Source organism: Ursus americanus, chromosome 14 (assembly GCF_024610735.1).
Source record: "Ursus americanus isolate L20-20 chromosome 14, mUrsAme1.1.p, whole genome shotgun sequence".
NCBI classification, from domain to species: Eukaryota; Metazoa; Chordata; class Mammalia; order Carnivora; family Ursidae; genus Ursus; species Ursus americanus.
In genome coordinates this window covers 42,087,628-42,108,469 of record NC_142140.1, presented here as the reverse complement: position 1 = coordinate 42,108,469, position 20,842 = coordinate 42,087,628, and the positions used below count along the sequence as shown (strand labels likewise).

Sequence of the window (20,842 nt, the reverse complement as noted above, 5' to 3'; positions counted from 1 at the left end):
GCTTAACCGCTGTGCCACCCAGGCGCCCCTCAACAGATTTGTCTTTTGAACTTTGTTGTTTTATGTTGAACAGAAGTTTGGATTTTTGATGTCCTATTCATCAGCCTTTCCTTTATAAGGTGTGCCTTTTATATCTCACCGAGAAATCCTTTGCCACGTCCAAGTCAAAGACAGGTGCTCGAAATGTCTTACGATAACTTTTGTTTTTCACACTGAGGTCTTTCATCCATCTGGAAGCTTCTTGCTTTTGTAGTTAAACTCCTTTCCTTTTTTTGTGGCTTTTCCTCCGCATCAATGCTTTCCAGGCCCTCTCTAAGCTCCAATAGGTCTATGTCACCTGGCTTTTTTTCTCTGTCGACTTGTGCTCTTTGCTTGCTCTGGGGGGGTCCCGGGCGAGGGTACTTGGTGTTTATCAGGGGGGTTTCTCTGTCTCGAGCACCGTTAGTGTTTGTGACATTGGTGAATGTGGTTTCATGTTGTGGACCCAGGCTCCAAGGGGCACGATTCCACTAGAGTTCAGAATTCATTCTGTTTTGGAAACTCCCATGGTCTGTTGCATATGTGTTGTGCCTGGTGCTGGAAGTGTTCTCTGATCTGGGAACGCTGTGGAATCATGAACCCAGGGTCTCCCACAGAGATACTCCTGCTTAACCTTGAACATGTGACCCTCTATATTTTTTCATAAGGGATCAAGGGCATTGACAAAGTATGCTATTCTTGTCAGTGTCCTAGCTTTATGGAAACGAAAGTTACACCTACGAGCTGGGGTGCTTTGAATTTTTCCTACCCTTCTGCACCCCGTTTAGATCAGGAGAAAACAAGAAAAATCATTATCCACCCAACAATGTGTAGTTTCTGCAGTGGAGATGAAAAGAGACACGAAAATAAGGAAAATGAAGTTGACCAATTTATAGGACTTTCCTGATAAGCTGTCACCCGTGTCCCCTGGAGAACACGTGTGAGGTAACATCCCAAACACCTGTGGGAAACCGCTTCACAACAGAATGTTGTGCCCCCACTGAGGGTGCCTCTGCCGTCCCCTCCCCAGATGTCTCGCTGGCTTCTCCCTCAGCGGAGAGGAAGTGGGAGAAGGGGGCGTAGGATGATTCCCAAGGCAGCGCTGCTGTCCCCGGCCACACAGCAGCCACCAGGGGCCCGGCCTTCCGGCCTCCGCCTGTCCATCACCAGGGGCCACCAGCAGCTTTCTTTTTTTTATCTATTTATTTATTTATTTATTTATTTTTTAAAGATTTTATTTATTTATTCGACAGAGATAGAGAGACAGCCAGTGAGAGAGGGAACACAAGCAGGGGGAGTGGGAGAGGAAGAAGCAGGCTCCCAGCAGAGGAGCCTGATGTGGGGCTCGATCCCATCACGCCGGGATCACACCCTGAGCCGAAGGCAGACGCTTAACCGCTGTGCCACCCAGGCGCCCCCACCAGCAGCTTTCTGACGTCACACGCCTGTTCCTGACCGTTGGCATTTTTTGCATGTTTGTTCCTGTTTAAACACACTTTGCCTTTCTTTTCTCTTTTTCACTGCATACATCATCTTTTCACCCTGCCTTTGTGTTTTTTCCTTAGGCCGGAAGCTGAGAGGAAAAGCCTTTTATTTTGTCAACGGCAAAGTGTTTTGCGAGGAAGACTTCTTGGTGAGTTTGTGACCCAAACCTCCCCGGCCCGCAGTCCTGACCAGAGTCAGGGGTCCTGGGGGGAGACCCGGGCCAGGCAGAAGAGTGGGGTTTCTCTCCGTGATCCCCAGTGCCGGCGGGGAGCTGAGTGCGGCCGGAGAAGGGGGTCCTGGCTTTCCTTCTGTAGAGACACCGGGTGGCCCTTGTTCCCAAAGCAAATGACAAACCGCAGAGCTTTGTGCTTGGAAGGGACTCGAGGGCCACTTGGCCTGTCCTCTTGTGTTCTGCTGCATTCTGCCTACCCCACCCCTCTCTTAAACCTCCAGACTGGGGTTCCGGCCTTCGTTCCTTCGAATCCTGGCTGCTCTCTGCGGGCATCCAGCCTCCGTCATGCCTCCAAAGTCCATCCGCATACCAGTGACTCCCAGACTGAGCTCTCAGGCCAGCTGCTGACATCTCACTGGCCATTGGACGGTGCCCCGGGCTGTCCTCCAGTCCTTCATAGTCCGCTTGTCTGAAGCAGAAGCCTCATGTTGCCTTGGGTCCTTATCTCTGAGAACTGTGTCCTGGGTTCACCCTCGACCCCTCCTCTTTCTCCCCACTTCTCCCAGAACGTGGCTAAGCATTGATCCTTGCGCCACCATGGCCTCCCCGGGCCTGCTTAGCTCTCCGTGGCAGCGTAGCTCAGCCACACTCCCTGTGTGTCAACCCAGCCCACCCAGGCACCACGTCTCCAGGGTTCAAAGCATGTGCAGAAGCTGTGGTCGGGGCCTGCCTTGTGCTTCTCCCGCTCTGCTCCTTGCTTACAGCCCTGCACGGCCTCAAGCCTTTGTACCTCAGCTTGGGCCAGTTCCCCTGCCTGGAGTGTCTTCACCCTTTCTTTGCCCAGATAACTGACGGCCTTGTTCCTGTCCCCGACAGCGAGCACCCCTCCTCTGCACCTTGGCCACACCTGGGCTTCCCTGGCCGAGCAGGGAGTGCAGGGCAGGGTGGCCATCCACAAGCCTTTCTCCCTCACCTGACTGTAAGCTCCTAGGGAGGAGAGAACATGCTTCTTGGCCTTGACCTCGTCAGACGCTAACCCAGTGCCAAGCATGGAGTGGCACCGTAAATGGCAGATGACCTGAGCCTGTGTCGCCCCGGGGCAGGAGGGAACCTGGAGATGGCTTGGGGTTGATGCCCTGTGACCCGGGCTTGCCAGTAACAGACAAGCAGACCCAAACTGGCAGAAGCAAAAAGGAAATGCATTCAGCAGTGGCCTCAGGGTCGTCTTGTCTTCAGTTTGGGGCCCTGACTCTGCCGCAAGCACTGACTGATGGCCACAGGGCGGGGGCGCTCTGGGGTTTGTGTCCTCTTGCTTTCAGTGCCCTTGAGGCACAGCGCCTGTCCTGCTCCTCCAGTCTCATTGGCTCTGTCGGGTCACATGGCCACCTGTGGGCAAAATCACTGGTGCTGGAGGAATGTGGGGCTCTGATTGGCCAGGTCCGGGTCCGTGCCCCACCTTGGTTCTTCGCAGGCGGTGGGTTTGTCTGGCTCACCCTGAAAATGAACTGTCACCCTTGGGGTTGCAGAAAGTTCCCTTTTTCTTTTTTTCCACCTTCCTTTCCATTACATCCCCCCTCCATGTGTGTTTGTAATATCTAAACTTCTAGTATCTTCCAGCATGCGGTATCTTTCCTGTGTGTGCTTTTCTGAAAAGCGTCCTTCATTTCTTTCAAGACTCCAGCTGTGTGTGTGTGTGTGTGTGTGTGTGTGTGTGTGTGTGTGGTAAGGTAAGATAGAGAATATTTACCAAGTTTCTTTGAAACTAAAGCCATTGGCTTTTTAAGCAGAATCAGACTTGAATTTGAATCCTGTCCTTACGCCTTACAGGCTGTGTGACCTTGTGAAGGTCATTTAACCTCTCTGAGCTTCCCGTTTTCATCTGAGAAATGGTATGATACGTACCTTGTTTTAAGAATTGTTTTAAGGATTAGAGGGACACCTGGGTGGCTCAGTCTGTTAAGCATCTGCCTTTGGCTCAGGTCATGATCCCAGGGTCCTGGGATTGAGCCCCGTGTCGGGCTCTCTGCTCAGAGAGGTGTCTGTTTCTCCTTCTCCCTCTGCCCCTCTCCTCCAGTCGTGCTCTTTCTTTCAATAAATAAATAAATAAATAAATAAATAAATAAATAAATAAAACAATTCCTTTTTTTTTTTTTTTTTTAAGATTTTAAGGATTAGAGCCTGCATCAGACTCTGAGGGGCTTGTGAAGACACATGTATTTCCAGGTCCCCTCCCAGAGTTTCTAATTCAGTAGCTCTTGGGTGGAGCCCAAGAATTTGTATTTCTTACAAGTTCCCAGGTGATGTCAGGGAGCTCCTCTTTGAGAACCACTGGCTTAGAGATTAAAGCTTTTCTGCGCACAGCCTCTTACACAGAGCCTGACGTGTTGTGGGTACCCAGACGCAGCTGTTGCTAGAGTGAGTGGTATTGGTACAGGTAACGGCTTTGTGGCAGAAGATATTCCATGATTCATCACACGACTGTGTTGTCCTCTGGGACATGACAGATTCCTGTATAGAGTGGAACATCTTTCTGAGAAGTTCCTGTCACCCTCGTGACTGGTGGGCAAGTGGCTGCTGGGTCATCTGCCCTACCTGGCTTTAACTTTCTTTTCTTTCTCCTCTGCAGTACTCTGGGTTCCAGCAATCTGCTGACAGGTGTTTTCTTTGTGGACATCTGATCATGGACATGGTGAGTAGGGTCAGCAGAACAAGATGATGGCATGGTGGGAGGGGGGAAGCATTCACAGAAATGGAAACTAACAGTTGAAAACTGTGTTTCCCACCTTGATTTGTGTTTGCATCTGGTTTTATTAAGAGAAGACCTGTGTAAGGCCGCTGCTTGCTCTACAAGAAGCCATGTTGTTGGCTTTTACTGGGATTAGCGTCCTTAATCATGTAGTCCACACAGTGTTGTGTTTCTGATGATGCTCTTTTCTCTGGGCTGTTTGGGTCACGTCAGCCTCCCTCTGATTTTCTGTGGTCCTTGTGGTGTCCCAGGTGAGATGCCAGATGCCGAACTTCATCCCCCTTGGAGTTGGGTACAGAAAGTTGGATAAACACAGTTGTTCGTGCCGCATGTTCTGCCTGCCTCCATCTCTTCCTAAGATGAGTTTTGGGGGCCGGTTATTAGTTCTGAGACAGCAGAACAAGAAGCAAGTTTTATACATTCTGTGGCTCACTCAGCCACTGGCTCTCTGAGCTTGTCTTGGGCCTCCGTACCTTTATCTCTTCAGTGGGGACAGTTTTTCTTTCCTGGCCTCCTTAAAGGGTAAGGTTGTGAGGGTAACAAATGCAGAATACTTAGTCTGTCTCGGGGATCAAACTGTTCACACTGGAGCTCAGGCCTTAAGAATTATTTCTTTAATAGGGGCGCCTGGGTGGCTCAGTCGGTTGGGCGTCTGCCTTCAGCTCAGGTCATGATCCCAGGACCCTGGGATCGAGCCCCGCATCAGGCTCCCTGCTCAGTACGGAGCCTGCTTCTCCCTCTCCCTCTGCCTGCTGCTCCTCTTGCTTGCGCTCTATCAGATAAATAAATAAAATCTTTAAAAAAAAGAATTTCTTTAATAAACTGGTCAAAGGAGATTATTATACAGTGTTCTTTTAGTTGGAAAGAGGTAAATCCCTCTCTAAGGTGACCCATTAACTCCATTCTGGGGAACAGAATTGCTGATCATTGCTTTTTTTTTTTTTTTCTTTTACCTTTTTTTATTGAGGAACATCTCCCAGAGTAAAGGGTGTCCATCGCCAGTGTGCAGGTGAATGAGGTTTTGCAGATGCACATACCCATATAGCCCCACCCAGGTCAAAGTGTGGGTGTTTCCCACATCCCACACCCCAGACACTTCCTCCTTGTCTTCCTCCTAGTCCAGAACCCCTCCTCCAAAGGTACCCTCTGTTCTGAGCTCTGTTGCCCCAGATTCATTTTCCTGGTCCTGGAACTTCATATAAATGGAATTATACAGTCCAGAGTCCTTTGGGTCTGCCTTTTCTCACTTAGAAAATGTTTTTTGTCAATGTTGTTTAATATTTATTTGCCAGAGAGAGAGAGCACAAGCAGGGGGAGTGGCAGAGGGAGAGGGAGAAGCAGGCTCCCCACTGAGAAGGGAGCCCAATACGAGGCTTGATCCCAGGACCCTGAAATCATGACTTGAGCCAAAGGCAGATGCTTCACCGACTGAGCCACCCAGAAGCCCCTTTGTTGTTTTTTGGCCGGGGGGGGGGGTGGGGTGGGCAGGGGCAGCGGGAGAGGAAGAGAGAAAATCTTAAGCAGGCTCCATGCCCAGTGTGGAACCCAATGCGGGGCTCGATCTCACGACCCTGAGATCATGACCTGAGCCAAAATCAAGAGTCAGACGCTTAACCATCTGAGCCACCCAGGAGCCCCTAGAAAATGTTCCTGAAGTTCATCCGTGTTGTTCATTTATTTTCATTGCTGGGTGGAATCCCACTGTATGGACGGAGCAGTTTGTGTATCTGTCGCTCTGCTGATGGGGATTTGGGCGGTTTCCAGTTTGAGGCTCTCCAGGAGCAAAGCTGCCTTGAATATCTTCGGCATGTCGCTGGACATAAACACTCATTTCTGCTGGTTTCTTGCTAACACGTATAAACCAGCAGCGAACCGGAGTCCGCCCTGTCCCACAGGAGAACCTGCTGTCGTCTGGGCTCCGACACACCACCGCGGAGCTCAGCCCTGGGACGGCCGAGTCCTCATTAGTAGCCAAGGCTTCCCTGGGAGCAGGACCCTTCTCCCACTCCCCCAGGGGAGGCAGGCAGGAGCCACACACCCTCACCCCTACCTTCCGCAGACGCTGGCCAGACTTCACAGGGATCCGTTTCTTTGGCGGAATCGGTCCTCGATTTTGGAGGCCTTCTGACAAACCCACCACGTATGAGGTCGGTGGTGTCCATATGTATGAACATGATTATAGGCTATTATTTATTTCCAGGTATCCTAAGCCTTTGGGCCTCAGGGTATTTCAGTCACTGTTGCTGCCTGATACACCACCCCCAAGACGCAGTAGTTTAAAACAGCAGTGACTTCTTTATCGTGATTCATGGAACTCTGTCAGTCAGGGCTCAGCGGGATGATTCTTCTGCTCCACGTGGCATTGGCTGGGGTCACTTATGCAGCGGTATTCAGCGGGTGTCCCAGTCGAGTGCCCAACATGGCCTCTCCCCTCCCGGCCTTTCTACCTGTGGCCACTGGGCTCATTCAGTTGCCTCGCTTGGACTTCCTACAGCAAAGATGAAGGGAAGCTGCCAGGCTTTCTGAAGTCCTTGACTCCGAAATCTCCCCACATCATTCCTTCCTCCTTCTGTTGATCACAGAACATCACAAGGCCACTCTCAATACCCAGCGGGGCAGCGAGGGGGCGACTGTCCTCCACTTCTTGAAGCGAGGACCAGCCTTGCGTGCAGGAAGGGAAGGAATGAAGCTTTGGAGACCATCTCTACCCCACGAGGATAATGCAAAGTCGAACCTGGGTCCTTGCAGGTCTTTCTCCAGGACTTGAAAACTTGTAGCAAGTGTCTGCCTGCTGGTGACACCCACTTTTAAAGACAGAACCCTCTTCTGCCAAGACAGCGTTAGCTGGGGAGCAAAATGCATTCTGAGGCCCCCATTGCCAAGTGGACTTTGGAAGCCCAGCTGGTTGTTTGTCCTCTTTTGGCAGCTTCCTGCAAATGGAGAGGGGCTTCGAAGGTTAGAGGGCCCTCGAAGGTTAGTGACGCACCAGAGGGAACGAGGAGCTGCGGAGCTGAGCCTTTGGAGGAAGCTGGGAGAGCACACGAAGCCGCCAGCTTGCCTCCGTGGCTGCAGCTGTGACGTGTGGCCTTGACCACGGGGAGAAGCAAGCCTGGGGCACTGGCAGGCCGCACCCTTCCTGCAGCTGTCACACACACCGGCACAAACGCAGACAGTGGTTCTTCGATTCTAGCATGTACTGGAATCATTTTTTGAAAACACCAACTGCTGGGCTTGACCCTAGCGCTTCCAATTCTAGAGATCCGGGACAGGCCCTGGGAATGTACATTTTTTAGCAAGCTCCCAGGTGATGCTGATGCTGCGGGTCCAGGGACCACACCCTTGAGATGCACTGACTTAATAGGAAAACGGTTGGATGTCCCCTAACAAGGGGGTTGGAGGTAGGCAGTTCCACAGGGAGGTAACTTGGTCACTCGCTGACGTCACCAAGGACTTTTTTTGCATGTCTTCTCTCTCCTACCCTGCGTGTCCGGGCTCTGTCCTCGTTCCAGGAAGGCCTGTTACCTCTCCGGTGTCACAACCAGATCAAATGACACTAAGAGGAAGGAGGTTTGTGGGACTTTCTCTACTTAGTGTTTAAAAACAGCAACAGGGTTGCCAGGGTGGCTCAGGTGGTTAAACGTCTGACTCCTGATTTCTGCTCAGGTCACGATCTCGGGGTCCTGAGATCGAGCCCCGCATCGGGCTCCATGTTCAGCAGGGAGTCTGCTTGAGGATTCTCTCCCTCTCCCCCTGTGCGCGGGCATGCGGCTGCACGCGCGTTCTCTCTCCCTCTCTCTCTCTCAAATAAATAAATCTTAAAAACAACAACAGCAACAGAGAAGCTTTCCTTTAGCTTGGATCTGAAATAATCAGCGGTTGAGTCACAGCTTCTGGATTATCACGCTGTGGAGAGAAACTGCTTAGGGGGAGGGCACCTCGAGGCAGAACCGAAGAGGGTTTCTGAGCTCTGACATTTCCATGTGGAATTAACTTGAATCCTGCCATGGACCGGCCACTTCCTAAATCTGGGACAGAGCCTGGTGTAGTCCCCGCCTGCTTCACATCATTTCCTGCAAAGAACTGCAAAAGAGCCTTCTAGATTTCCCCTGGAGGGTTATGTCCAGGAGAAGGATCCTGTTTGGCTCCCTCCTGTTGATACAGTTACCTAGATTTGCCTTTCCCGGCCCGTCTTCTCTTGACCGCGGTCCAAGTGGAACTCGGGTGAGCGTGCGCCATGCGGTGTGGTCACGCGTAGGGTCCCTCGGCTTGGTGTGTTGTCCAGCCCATCCCCCGTCATCCCCGCTGAGCCCCGGCCTCTTCCCTTCTGCCCCCCAGATCCTGCAGGCGCTCGGGAAGTCCTACCACCCCGGCTGCTTCCGCTGTGTCATCTGTAACGAGTGTTTGGACGGGGTGCCCTTCACCGTGGACTCCGAGAACAAGATCTACTGCGTCCGAGATTACCACAAGTAAGGGGGGACGGGGCGCACGGGGGCCACAGGCGCGAGCCACCTTCATCTCGCCCAGTGAAGGAGGGACCCCCGCGGGCTCTCCTCGAACCCCAAGTCCACAGTCCGGCAAAGGCTTCGTGGTTTTAAGGGGGGAGCAGGGGCCTCGGGAGGTCAGCGGACGCCAGTGCCGACAGGAACTGGGAACAGGATCGTGTTTCCTGAAAAATTAGAACCCAGATCCCTATAATCAGATTCCCGGCCAGGCCTTGGGAGGCCTCTGCCGAGCCCAGCGGCTCCAGCTTGACCTAAGTTCCCAAGGCAACGACTCAGGGCTGCTCGCCACCACCCTCGGTCTGCTTGGGCCTGTGCTGGGCGCTGTGAGGGGAGCAAACAGGTTAGTCTCTACCCCTAGTAACGTGAGACTGTCCGGCTGGGCTTGTGACCTCTGGGGAATAATCTTGAAGTGCTATTAAAACACCTCCCAGAGAATGAGGCGGACCGTATTTCTCTTTTTCTTTTTTAATAAATATTTTATTTATTTATTTATTTATTTGAGAGAGAGCACGAGCGGGGTGGGGAGAGGGAGAGGGAGAAGCAGACTCCCCGCTGAGCAGGGAGCCTGATGCGGGGCTGGATCCCAGGACCCAGGATCACGACCTGAGCTGAAGGCAGACGCTTCACCGACTGAGCCACCCGGGTGCCCTGAGCCAGGCTGTCTTGATTTGAGGGCTGGGGCGGGGGGTTCGCTTGAAGAGCGGCAGGCAGGAGGCCGGCCATGAGGAAGGCTCGGTGTGGGCTCCAGGACCTGCCTCCCAGAAACAGCACAGTATGCATTCTACTGCCTCTTTGCTTCTCCCGGCAGGGTGCTGGCCCCCAAGTGTGCAGCCTGTGGGCTTCCCATCCTTCCACCTGAGGTAAGATGCTTTTTCAGACCTGTTTCTGGCATCTTCCATGACATGAATATCTCCCTGGGGTCATCTACAAGGTCTGTGTCCTGTCCTTACGCCTTTGAAAAAAATCCTTCTAAAATCTCACCTCTGACTTTAATAGTGTCCTCACTGAGAAGCCCCTTTCTTCTTGGCTGGCTTCCCCAGCCCAGTGCCCTTCGTGTGCCCTATTTGTCCCTATAATCGGGTCAAACTCCCTGACTTGATAGTGACTCCCAGATTAGAAGATGAGCAGAAAGCTTGCCTTTCATTCATTTTTTAAAAAATCACTCTGCGCATAGGTGGTTCTTTTCAGTGTTGACTCTGACATTCCAGAAGGGCTGCTGTCACTCCTACTTCCTCTCTCATCAGTTAAAGGTGTCCTTTTTCCAACCGCTGTGGGATGTCACGACAGATTTAAGCTTTTCTGAGGCCATCTACCTGCTACCCCAGAACCCCCCTCCCCAGCATGCGGAGCCCGATGGGTCCCCCAACTGGCCTCTCGTTCTTCCTTTCATTCCTTCCAGGGCTCAGATGAGACCATCCGTGTTGTGTCCATGGACAGAGACTACCACGTAGAGTGCTACCACTGCGAGGTAGGCCCCTCCCCACCCGGACGCCTGAGAGTATAAGACACGAGCATCCCCGGGGTTGACCGAGGCCTGAGATGGTCAGCAAGTGTGGTCAAGGGCCTTGTGGGGGAGGTCGGAGGACATGCACATGTTTGGGATGTAAGATTGTTTCTGTTCCCTCCACGTTGGTTAACTGCCAAGTCCTGACACCATGGCAGCTGCCTCCCTGAGACTATAGGGTGGGAGGCTCGTGGGGACCAGGGGTTTCACGGGCCACATTGTCAGACAGCTGTGTGATCTGGAGAACAGACACCCTCCCCTCCAGCTTGTAGGTCGTTCTGTCTGCCAGGAGCCCCTTTCTGAGCTGAGCCCTAGAAATCACGAAGAAACCTGTCCCTCCTTGGAAACAGGCATGCCGCTGGGTGGGGTGAAGATGGGTGGGGGCCCCTCTGCCCCCCTCCTTACTTTGGGTTGCGCCCAGGCCAAAGGAGCCCCGGGCACCCCGTGACTGTCAGACAGGCCCCGGGGTCACCCCTCCCTTGCCCTTTTGAAGGTGCCCACAGTTTAAGTGCCCGTGGGGTTTCAGCCAGAATTAAGTGGATTCACCCGTGGAAGGAGAGTAGATTGATTTTGTGACACTGTGGGTAGGGTGAGTGGGAGAGGGGTAGGGGTGAGGGTGGGAGGCTTGACCTCACTGCCAGCACTGAAGAACTAGGTGGGGGTCCTTGCCAGTGGTACCCCAGGCACTGGAGGAAGGGGACGGGGCCATTTGTTCACCACAGCCCTCTCTCTGCAATCAGGGCAGTGCTGTCCCGTAGAAACCGGAGCCACAGGTCCAAGTCATGGTGTCATTTTGTCTTCTAGTAGCCACATTAAAAAAGTAAAAAGAAACAGGGGGGATTCATTCGTATAATATTTTATTCAACCTGTATATCCAGTGTTCTTTCTTTCTTTAAGATTTTTATTTTATTTTATTTATTTGAGAGAGAGAGAGAGACAGAGCATGAACAGAAGGGAGGAGGCAGAGGGAGAGAAAAAAGCAGACTCCCTGCTGAATAGGGAGCCCGACGTGGGGCTCGATCCCAGGGCCCTGGGATGATGACCTGAGCCAAAGGCAGACGCTTCACCGACTGAGCCACCCAGGCGCCCCTCCAGTGTTATTTCAACATATACCCAGTATGAGGGATTTCTCATGAGCTGTCTTACATTCACTTTTTTGCCCTAAGTCTTGGAGTACCCCGTATGTATCCACGTCCCATTTCCGTTCTGACCAGCCCCGTTTCAAGTGCACGTTGGGGGCCCGTCACACTTTCACTCGGCAGGACTGCCCAGTTCTGCGCTGGCATTCGCTGTGTCCACAGCCCCCTCTGCTGCTCCCCGGGACGTCAGCTTTTGGGTCAGTCTTGCACCCCTTTCTGTTCTGTTCTGCTACCCCTGGACGTTTTTGCCTCCCCCCAGGACTGCGGTCTGGAGCTCAATGACGAAGACGGTCACCGCTGCTACCCCCTGGAGGACCACCTGTTCTGTCACTCCTGCCACGTCAAGAGACTGGAGCAAAGCCCCTCGTCCGCCGCTCTTCACCAGCACCGCTTCTAGCCGGAGCCTCACCTCCCGTGGGAGATGAGAAGCCAGGGTAGCAGATGAGACATCTGCCCGTTACTTCCAGTGTCCCCCGGGGTGGGGGGGGAGTCGGGGTGGGGGGAGAGGGGTTAGGCAGGCAAGTTTCTGCCTGTACGCCTGGGGTGCCTTTCCTTGAACCGGGGAGCTGAGCCCTACCCGTCTGGCATGTGTATTTTCCAAGTGCCTTTCTGCACCGCTGCGCCCTCGTCACATTACTCAGGAAGACACTCCAGCCGCGCGTGGCATGTGACAGGAGATCGCATCCGTGCAACCGAAGGCACCCTCTAGCCCCTCTGGGAGCAGTTCAGGCTGCAGAGGGAAAGGGTTACACGGAGCGTGTGTCACAATATCCTCTGAAGAGAGACCTCGCTGCCTATACGTTCAGCCCTTTCGTGTCCCCTGGGGACAAACCCACACCCAGACACTACCGCACCACACACATACACGTACACAACGTGATCTGAGACTGCGCCCAGACGTGCACGTGCACACACACACACACACACACACACACACACACACAGCGTTATTTAAGACTTCCTTCCAGCCCAGAGACTCAGTTCTTCTGTCAAAGGGCTGCACGTTTTCATTGCATTATGGCAAGAGGGAAGCTCTCGCGTGGGCTCTGTATCGTAGGAAGAATTTCGTTGCTAAACCAGAGCCAAGTTTTGAAATGAGTGAGCCAGGCGGGCTTCCCTCCTGGTACACTGGCCACGCTTTATGTGGTTCTGCAAATCTTCGCTCCCTTCAAGGCAGCGGGGAGCCCAATGGAGATTTGCCCCATTCTAGCAAAGTGTGCTTTGGGACAAGGGCTTGGTGCAGGCACCCGGCCCCCTTTGCCCACCTGTTTGCACTGTTTCTCTCTGGAGCTCTCGAGAGTCTGTGATTCCGGAGTCGCTCCCACAAAGGCAAGTCTCAGGATTGCACATGGGGACATCTCTGGGCCTGTTTTCGCTTCTCTAACCACGGGGTTCGGGCCGCCCTGCCCACCTGCCAAGAGCTCCCCTTCTCCACGGGGAGAGTTGGTGTGTGTGCGAGACCTCTAAGCAGCACGGGAGGGGGTGGCCCAGGACTGATGACTGTGTTCACCGAGCACGTCCCTCCCTCACCTAGTTCTTGGCACGGGCGTGAGGAGACCCGTATAAGGTACACTGCTCTTGTCTGGTTTTTCTTGTTTTTGATCGTCTCCCCCCACTCTCAGTCTCCCACACACACAGAATACCTCACAGATAAGAGCTTCACCAGACCGCAGATAAGGAGGCATTCGGCCCTCTCCCTGACCTCACATGCCTCGTGGTGTGTGCAGAGTCTCGGCCTCCACGTGGGCCAGACGCCAGCGGCTCGGGGCATTGTCATCTTAACTAAAGGTCGGCTGGCAGTGGGTCGGCTCGAACATGGGTGTTACTGCCCTGATGCCGTTCATCAGGCCAGTTCCCCTGGGGGGGTGGGGGAGGGCCACGTACCGGCAAGGGTTCAAGGCCACCCGTGCACTCAGGAAGCCCTGCGTGTGACACACTCCTGAGACCAGACGTCCGTATCCCTGCTAGTTCAATGCAAAGATGGTGTTAAAAAAAATTAAAAAGAAGGCTGGCTGGCATTTGCCCTCTCAGCCCATGGGGAGGCCCGTGGGAGGGCAGGGGCCGGCTCACTGCCGCCAGCTGGTCTGGGAGTATCATGCTGGGGTCTGCTCTCCGCCTCCTCACCTCACCCCCAGGGCCGCAGGGGCCACGGAGGGCGGGCGGCGGAGCCCAAGGCATGTGGGACTCGCAGACTTTTCAGGGGGCTTCATTTCTACCAGCTGCCCTAAGACACTCCTGTTTTTGTTAAATTCATTCTGTTAGACAGCCAGATGTCACTTCAGCCCAGGCTGTGGGCTTCCATCGATTCCATGTGGCCCGGGCCGAGCCTCCAGACGCCCGTGGATGCATGGGGCCAGGGGAGTGAACCCTGGGGCTGAACCCCTCTTCCCAGATTCCCCAGCTCGGCTCTGGCAAGGCTGGGGGGCATGCGAAGCCAGCTGATACGTCTTAACTTGGCCTTGCCAACCTAGGAGCGTTTCTGTCCTTGCTGACACGCCTTTGCTCCACTTGCAAGTCCAGCAAAAGTGCAGAAAATTGCCTGAGAGCAACTGTCAGAAGCAGGGACTTGTTTGCAAATTGGGTGACTAATTAGTTGAAAAAAAATCTGTGATTCATGTTTTAAATGATATGTTTTAAGTGGCCTTGATGGAGGTGATTCAGATATCTGCAAATATGGTGTTTTCTACTGTTGAGGAAAGAACAATAAGAGACTTTCCAGAAGCCCGAGAAATCGGAGCAGCGAGTTGCAGAAATCTTGCGCCTGCTCTGTTTCTCAGGTTCTGGCACTAAAGCCACCAGGAGATGTTCACCTGCGTGGTATCTTAGACATTCTGTAAGCTGTTAGCCAAACAGAATTGTCACAGGATTGTATTTATAGGCACCTAGAAAGGAGGCACAAGGACCCAGTAGGAGGAATTTGTTTATTTTAAAAGGTAGAGCAGAGAGCCCTTCCTGAGTTCCCTAGATAGCTCTTGGACTTTAGATAAACAAGAAATAAGGTCTTATGACAGACCCCCAAGGCCAGCCTCCAGCCTTCTCCCCGGCCGCATTTGGGCCATAGTCTTTTTCTCCGCCTCCCCCCCCCACCCCAGCGAGGGCCATTCAGAAGCTGCCAGGGGGGTCTGGTTTGGGCTGCTCTTCTCTCTGATGTTCTCCCACCTGCCGCTGGGGGAAGAGTATGTGTTCACCTCTCACCATGGAAGGCATTACGTTCTGCCTGGGTCACTGCCCATACGTGGCAGCAGGACTTCCCACTTCCCCATGGTCAATGCTCGAGTGAGAACCTCTTTCGGCCCAGTCCACTGAGGTGGGGCTGCCAACCATGTACGTGTGTAGGACTTGACCGCACAGCAGCCTTGTTGCGGAACGCACTTGTTCCAACGCTGTCTGCCAGGAAACCCAAGTTCTTTGTAGTCTCCTCCGTGTCAGGAATCAGTTCTCATTTCCAGGTTATTTGAAGTCAGACTTAAAAGGAATAGAATACAATGAGTAAAATACATTATCTATTGTTCTGAGCCGGAACTGGACAGATGTGGGAAATTTGCATATAGTGTGCGAAAATTTCACCGTGCAGGGAAATTATTTTCCTCTGTAGCTCTTCTTTTCCTATAAAAATTATTCAGAATTGTACTGTTACTGTAAAATTCTTCCAAATATTGTTACTACAAAATTATTCAGAATTGTACTGTTACTGTAAAATTCTTCCAAATATTGTTACTACAAAATTATTCAGAATTGTACTGTTGCTATAAAATTATTCAAAATATCATTGCCAATAAACTGCATCGATTTGTAGACGATTAAAGTGCTCTCCCAACACGATGATGCTTCTTGGGTTTTCTTTCATGTGTGTGGAAGTAAGCAGACAGTGCTTTTTGCTAACTGGAGTCGGTCTTCTCTTAGAGCTCTGGGTTCTTCAGGGAACACATGGGTGTCAAAATTACACAAGGTCCCAGATTTTACCCTCCTTGCCAGCTAATAACCAGCATGCCATGGTTTCATGGATCATGGTGGAAGTTACCAGACTCCTAGGTCAGAGACAAAGGACAGGTGAATGCAGCCCCTGCTAGGAGCATTTTATCAGTATTTTATCAGCATTTACACTGACTCCCTGAGTCGTCGTCCTAGGGCCCCATGAAGAGGGTCACATCGTGCCCGCATTACAAGAGGACACCTGAGCTTAGGGAACCTCAGTCTTACGATGACAGGTGAGCCTGCCTGACTTGCTCCAGAGAGACACACTGTGTCTGCCACCCAAGACTGTTCACTACACCAGCACCCCAGAAAAGAGTCTGGAACTAAGGCCGTCTGGCTCATGGGTGTGCAGGAACGTGAGCGACCCTTGGAGAATCATCTTCCAAGGTTCGAAAGTTCCTTGCCCTGGGTCCTTAATATTGAGACATGAGGTCCTGCTGCAGGGGGTGGGGGGTCGTTCCGTCTCCTTTTGTGTATGTTGTTTTTTTTCTAAAGAGTTTCTGATCAAAGTATCCCAGAGGTGAGGGCTTGCAGAGGGAGGGGCTGAGTGTGTGCTTGGAGTCCATGGGGTGGGAGAGGGCGTCCAGGGACTCGCCTTTCACTGCTCAGTCCATGGGCCACTTCAGGCCAGGTTAGTTCTTGTGGCCGCCAGGGACCCGGGAAAGCGGAGCATGAAGATACTGGCAGGGGTGGTGCCGTTTCTGGAAAATAAAACCTCTTTTTAAGTGATGAGAGAGCACACACTGTTTTCACAGATCAGTTTTCTTATGACCCTGATCCACAAGGGATGAAACCATAGGGGAAAGGGTGGCCTGGGCCGAGGTGTGCTGGTGCCCCAGCTTTGGGGTGGAAGGTGGGGACGAGGCCCTGAATTGCAGTGTTTGCTGGTTTCTGTGATGTAAATCTTCCCATCTTGGCCAATTTCAGGCGATCACACCACATCCCTGAACCTGGTCCTGGGACGAGATGGCACAGTCAGGAACAGATGCTAGCCAGCTCAGGCCTTTGGGCCATTTGGGGCTGAAGCAGGGGGGACATCTGGTTTGGTCTTAAGTTCTGTGATTAAAGCAGTGACAGCAGTGGCTGGTTTATTGTGTACTCACCATGTGCTAGGTACTATTCTGAGGACCACATTCTTTATAATCTTTTAGTTTATGGACAAGGCAACGGAGTCACAGGAAGGTGAAGTAACTCTCTGAACACTGAGTGCCCAGTAAACCAAGCCAAGATCCCAGCCCGGACAGTCTCACCCAGAGGGAGCTGTCACACTGCTCTGGCTGCCAGGGCAGTAACTTTCAGTGGATTCCTTCGTTAGAGCCACTTAGCCTGAGACACTCATTGTGAGGGGGAGGAGGGGCCTGTCACTGCTCTCTGCTGGAGTCTGTACTGTTTCTTTTTATTTTATTTATTTGAGAGAGCACAAGTTGGGGGCAGGGAGAGGGAGAAGCAGGCTCTCTGAAGAGCAGGGAGCCTAATGCAGGGCTTGATCCCAGGACCCTGGGATCATGACCCAAGCCGAAGGCAGACGCTTAACCGACTGAGCCACCCAGGTGCCCCTTGGTTCTTATTGCTTCCTGGACAAAGAACCAAATTTAGTGGCTTGAAACCACACACATCCGATGGTTCTGGAGAAATGGTCTTCTAGAGCTCTAATCAAGGTGTCAGCAGAGCCCAGTTCCTTCTGGAGGCGCAAGGGGAGAATCTGTCCCTTGCCCTTTTTCAGCTTTGAGAGGCCCCCCACACTCCTTGGCTTGTGGCACCATCACTGAAGTCTGTTATCACACCTCCTCTCTCCCTCTCCTCCTGCTTCTTTCTTGTAAGGACCCCTGTGATTATACTGGGCGTGCCCATGTGGTCTAGGATAATCCCCGTCTCGTCTCAAGACCCCTTAACCAATCACATCTGCAAAATCTCTTTTACTTTGTGGGTTACTAGTCACAGCTTCTGGGGATTAGGCCAGGGACATCTCGGTGGGGGAGTACTGCTCGGCTTATTACAGGGTCCAACAAACTTTTTAGGTGGAATGAAAGAATATCCTGGGGTTATTAGATGCATTTTCTTCAAGCATCGCTGAAAGTGGGGTTCACATTTTCTCTGGTTTGAAAACAGAACTGCTTCATATATGAAAGTGATTTGGACCTCGGATTCTGGGTGTCAAAACAAATCAGAATAGACCATACTATGCGGGCGAAACATAAGCCAGTGGTCTGGTCCAGAAGGTTCCAGGTATGTGACAGCGGCAGATGTAACACTTGTAGGAGAAGCCCTGGTTACCTAAGGCACTCCTGCCACTTAGTTATACACGTCCCTCCAACTGACCCAAGCCCCCAAGACAGGTGGCTGTGGCCCTGAGTTGCTCATGGGATCTGGCCCACAGCAGGCTGGTGACAGAGGGGAAGTGAGGAAATGCACCCAATTTGGAGACTTGGCAGGAAGGCAGACCCCACAACAGGCATAATGGAGCAAAAGTATGTAAGAGCTACATTTGGGAGCCATACTCCGTTACAGAAGCATGGACGTAAAAGCCGGCAGCAGAGATCATTTGTATCATGTCAACAAACCTCGTCTGCAGCTAGGATCGCTTCCATGGGAAGCCCCTTGGCGGATTTTGTAAAAATTTATATTTGTATTTACATAGGTAACATAATTTAACTGTAGGAAAGACTTGGCTAAAGGTGTCCATTCATATTATGTATCCTTGCCTGATTTCTTATCCTGAACATTGTTCTCCTTAGATCGGATTTTGGCTTGTTAGGCATTTAAAAGCCCCAGAAGAATGTCTGTTTCTGCCTGGATTAGTTTCCATTTTCCATTCTCACCGAGTGTTCATAAAGGCCTTGGCTTGTATTACACAACTGGCAAAGAAAGTTCAGCCTTTCTGTCTCTTTATTCTGCTGTGAATAGAACTTCTACATGGTGACATGTTTAGAGTCCCGGCAGGAGTTCTCTGCAGGGCGGTGACTGTTTGGCTAGAAGCATTCTTTTCTTAAAGCCTTAAGAGAAAGCCTGCAACTTATATCCCCATTTTATTAAAGGAGAGGAAATGTCCAAGAGCCCACAGCTGGTGAGTGGAATGATCTAGATGTGGAATGATCATCAGGACTAGAGATGAGATCTTCTTCTTCTTCTTCTTTTTGTTTTTAAAGGATTTTATTCATTTATTTGAGAGAGAGAGAGAGACAGAGAGAGAGACGGCCAGCGAGAGAGGGAACACAAGCAGGGGGAAGTGGGAGACGAAGAAGCAGGCTCCCAGCGGAGGAGCCTGATGCGGGCCTCGATCCCAGAACACAGGGATCACGCCCTGAGCGGAAGGCAGACGCTTAATGACTGAGCCACCCAGGCGCCCCTAGAGATGAGATCTTCTGATTGAAGGCTGAGGTGCACATATGATCGTCATTCATGCCAGATACGGAATGACCCTGAGTCCACTCATGTGGTCACCCTCTGGCACACAGTAAGCTCAAGGCCAGGATAGCTTTGGGATCAAGAGCCCAGACTCAAGTTCTAACTCAGGCTCTGCCACCTAATTGCTCAATAACCTTAAGCAAAGTTAGCTCCTGCACATGTAAAAATGGGGATAACTGAACTTGCTTTATAGGATTATTGTGGGATTGATTGAATCAGTCCAAGCAAAGAGTTTAGAGCTCTTAATTGCTCAAGAAGAGTAATAGACTTTAAGACTTAATTGATCTTTCCATTGGGAAGACCAAAAAAATGAATTACAAACAGCTTCAATGGGAAAAACAATACAAACACACAAAAAATTTTTGAATAGACCACATATGCCATAGAAGATACCATAAAGTAAAATATTGGTTAATTGGAATATATAGTAGTGAAAATTACATTTTCAAAAATATTATAAGGAAAAGGTAATTGATAAACTGGAAGAAGACTGCATTGTGTTTGATAGCCAAAGAATTAATATTCTTTATATATTAAAAAACCTAACAGATCTAAGAAAAAACTGAATACATACACGCATACATCAAGAGAATAGATACATCAAGTAATATAGGTAAAAAGAAGTTCTGTTTTTCTATTACGAGAACTGCAAAGAAATCATAATGCAACCTATAATACTCTGTTGGTTAGCAAACAAGAAAACAGATGCTGTTAATGGAAGTGTGTTGGTTTTATTTTTTTGGAGGGCAATTTGTAAATATGTTCCAAGTCTCAAAAATGTCCATGAAATGGGCCTTAAAAGACGTCCACCCGATCATTCCACATCTAGAAATTTATAAGACACATCAGAAATAATCCAGCACAGCATTATCTTTAAAAGTGTTAAGCTGACAACAACCCAAATTCCCAACAAGAGGGTAATGCTTAAAATTATCTAGTTCTTGGATGGGGTAGCTTCAAAGTGTATTTAATGACCTTAAATCTCAGACAGAAAGGTAAGGGAACAAAACGGGAACACAAAGACATTTCTAGTACAACCCCAGATTTGGAAAGATACGCGTGCAGGTATATCCATATTAAAAAGCGTGGAAGCAAAAATCTCTGAAAGGGAAAAAATTTTATTAATAGCAATGATCTTGGGATGGGAACTCACATTATTTTTATTCCAAATAGTTTTCTGCATTTCACAAATTTTCTATAAAAAGGAGGAAAAAGAATGTCATATGGGAAAGATTAATCGATGTCGCATGTCTTGGCAGTCCACGGGTTCGAGTCCGCTTTCCTCCGCAGAGGTTTCGTGACTTCTGAGGTCTTCGAGCCAGGCATTATCTAATAGGCCAGAAAACCTGGGGTTGATCTCACCGCAAAAACACGCGTGTTTTAGGGCATCGCGGGGAAACCTGAGGGCCAGGTGGCCTTTGCACGCGGAGCCCTCCGAGGACAAGACTAAGGGGTCTGTACGCACTGCCGTGCTCTGTCTCTGATGCGGGGGAGCCCACGCCCTCTCGGGAAATGTGCTGCGCCGCTTTTCACGTCCCTACGGGGCTCCCTGCCCCAGGGAAGGAGGTCAGAACCTCTGCCTGGAAGGCGCTTCGGTGTCATCAGGTGGCCAACCTCCGGCCACAGAGCGCCCCCCCCCTCCAAACGGCCACCTTTTTAGGGGTGTCTTCCTATATGTACCCCATTTACAGGGACTCCTGCATCATCAAGAAGGAGCTCTGCAATTTACACCTCAATTTACACCTCACACAACTCCGGGTGCCAAACACAGCTGAAAAGATGACATTTCGGGCAAAGTGTCGGTAAAATTCAAGATATTTAACCTTCACACTCTAGCCAGAGTCCTTCCCAGGGAGACCCTGTAACATCAAACAAGATGGGGCAAAAAGTACGCCC

At 51.2% G+C, this 20,842-nt stretch overlaps 1 protein-coding gene across 1 annotated transcript in view; it reads left to right on the top strand.

Annotated features, from left to right (window-relative positions):
* The window catches only part of LIMD1 (LIM domain containing 1), a 66,009-nt gene extending 50,621 nt beyond the window's left edge, over positions 1-15,388 (top strand). Inside the window, exons 3-8 of the mRNA XM_045778549.2 lie at positions 1,584-1,651; positions 4,302-4,364; positions 8,757-8,887; positions 9,732-9,783; positions 10,323-10,391; positions 11,826-15,388. Coding sequence (XP_045634505.2) covers positions 1,584-1,651; positions 4,302-4,364; positions 8,757-8,887; positions 9,732-9,783; positions 10,323-10,391; positions 11,826-11,963 — 521 coding nt within the window. The 3' untranslated portion in view covers positions 11,964-15,388. The remainder of the gene's footprint in view (positions 1-1,583; positions 1,652-4,301; positions 4,365-8,756; positions 8,888-9,731; positions 9,784-10,322; positions 10,392-11,825) is intronic.
* Positions 15,389-20,842: the final 5,454 nt, after the last annotated feature.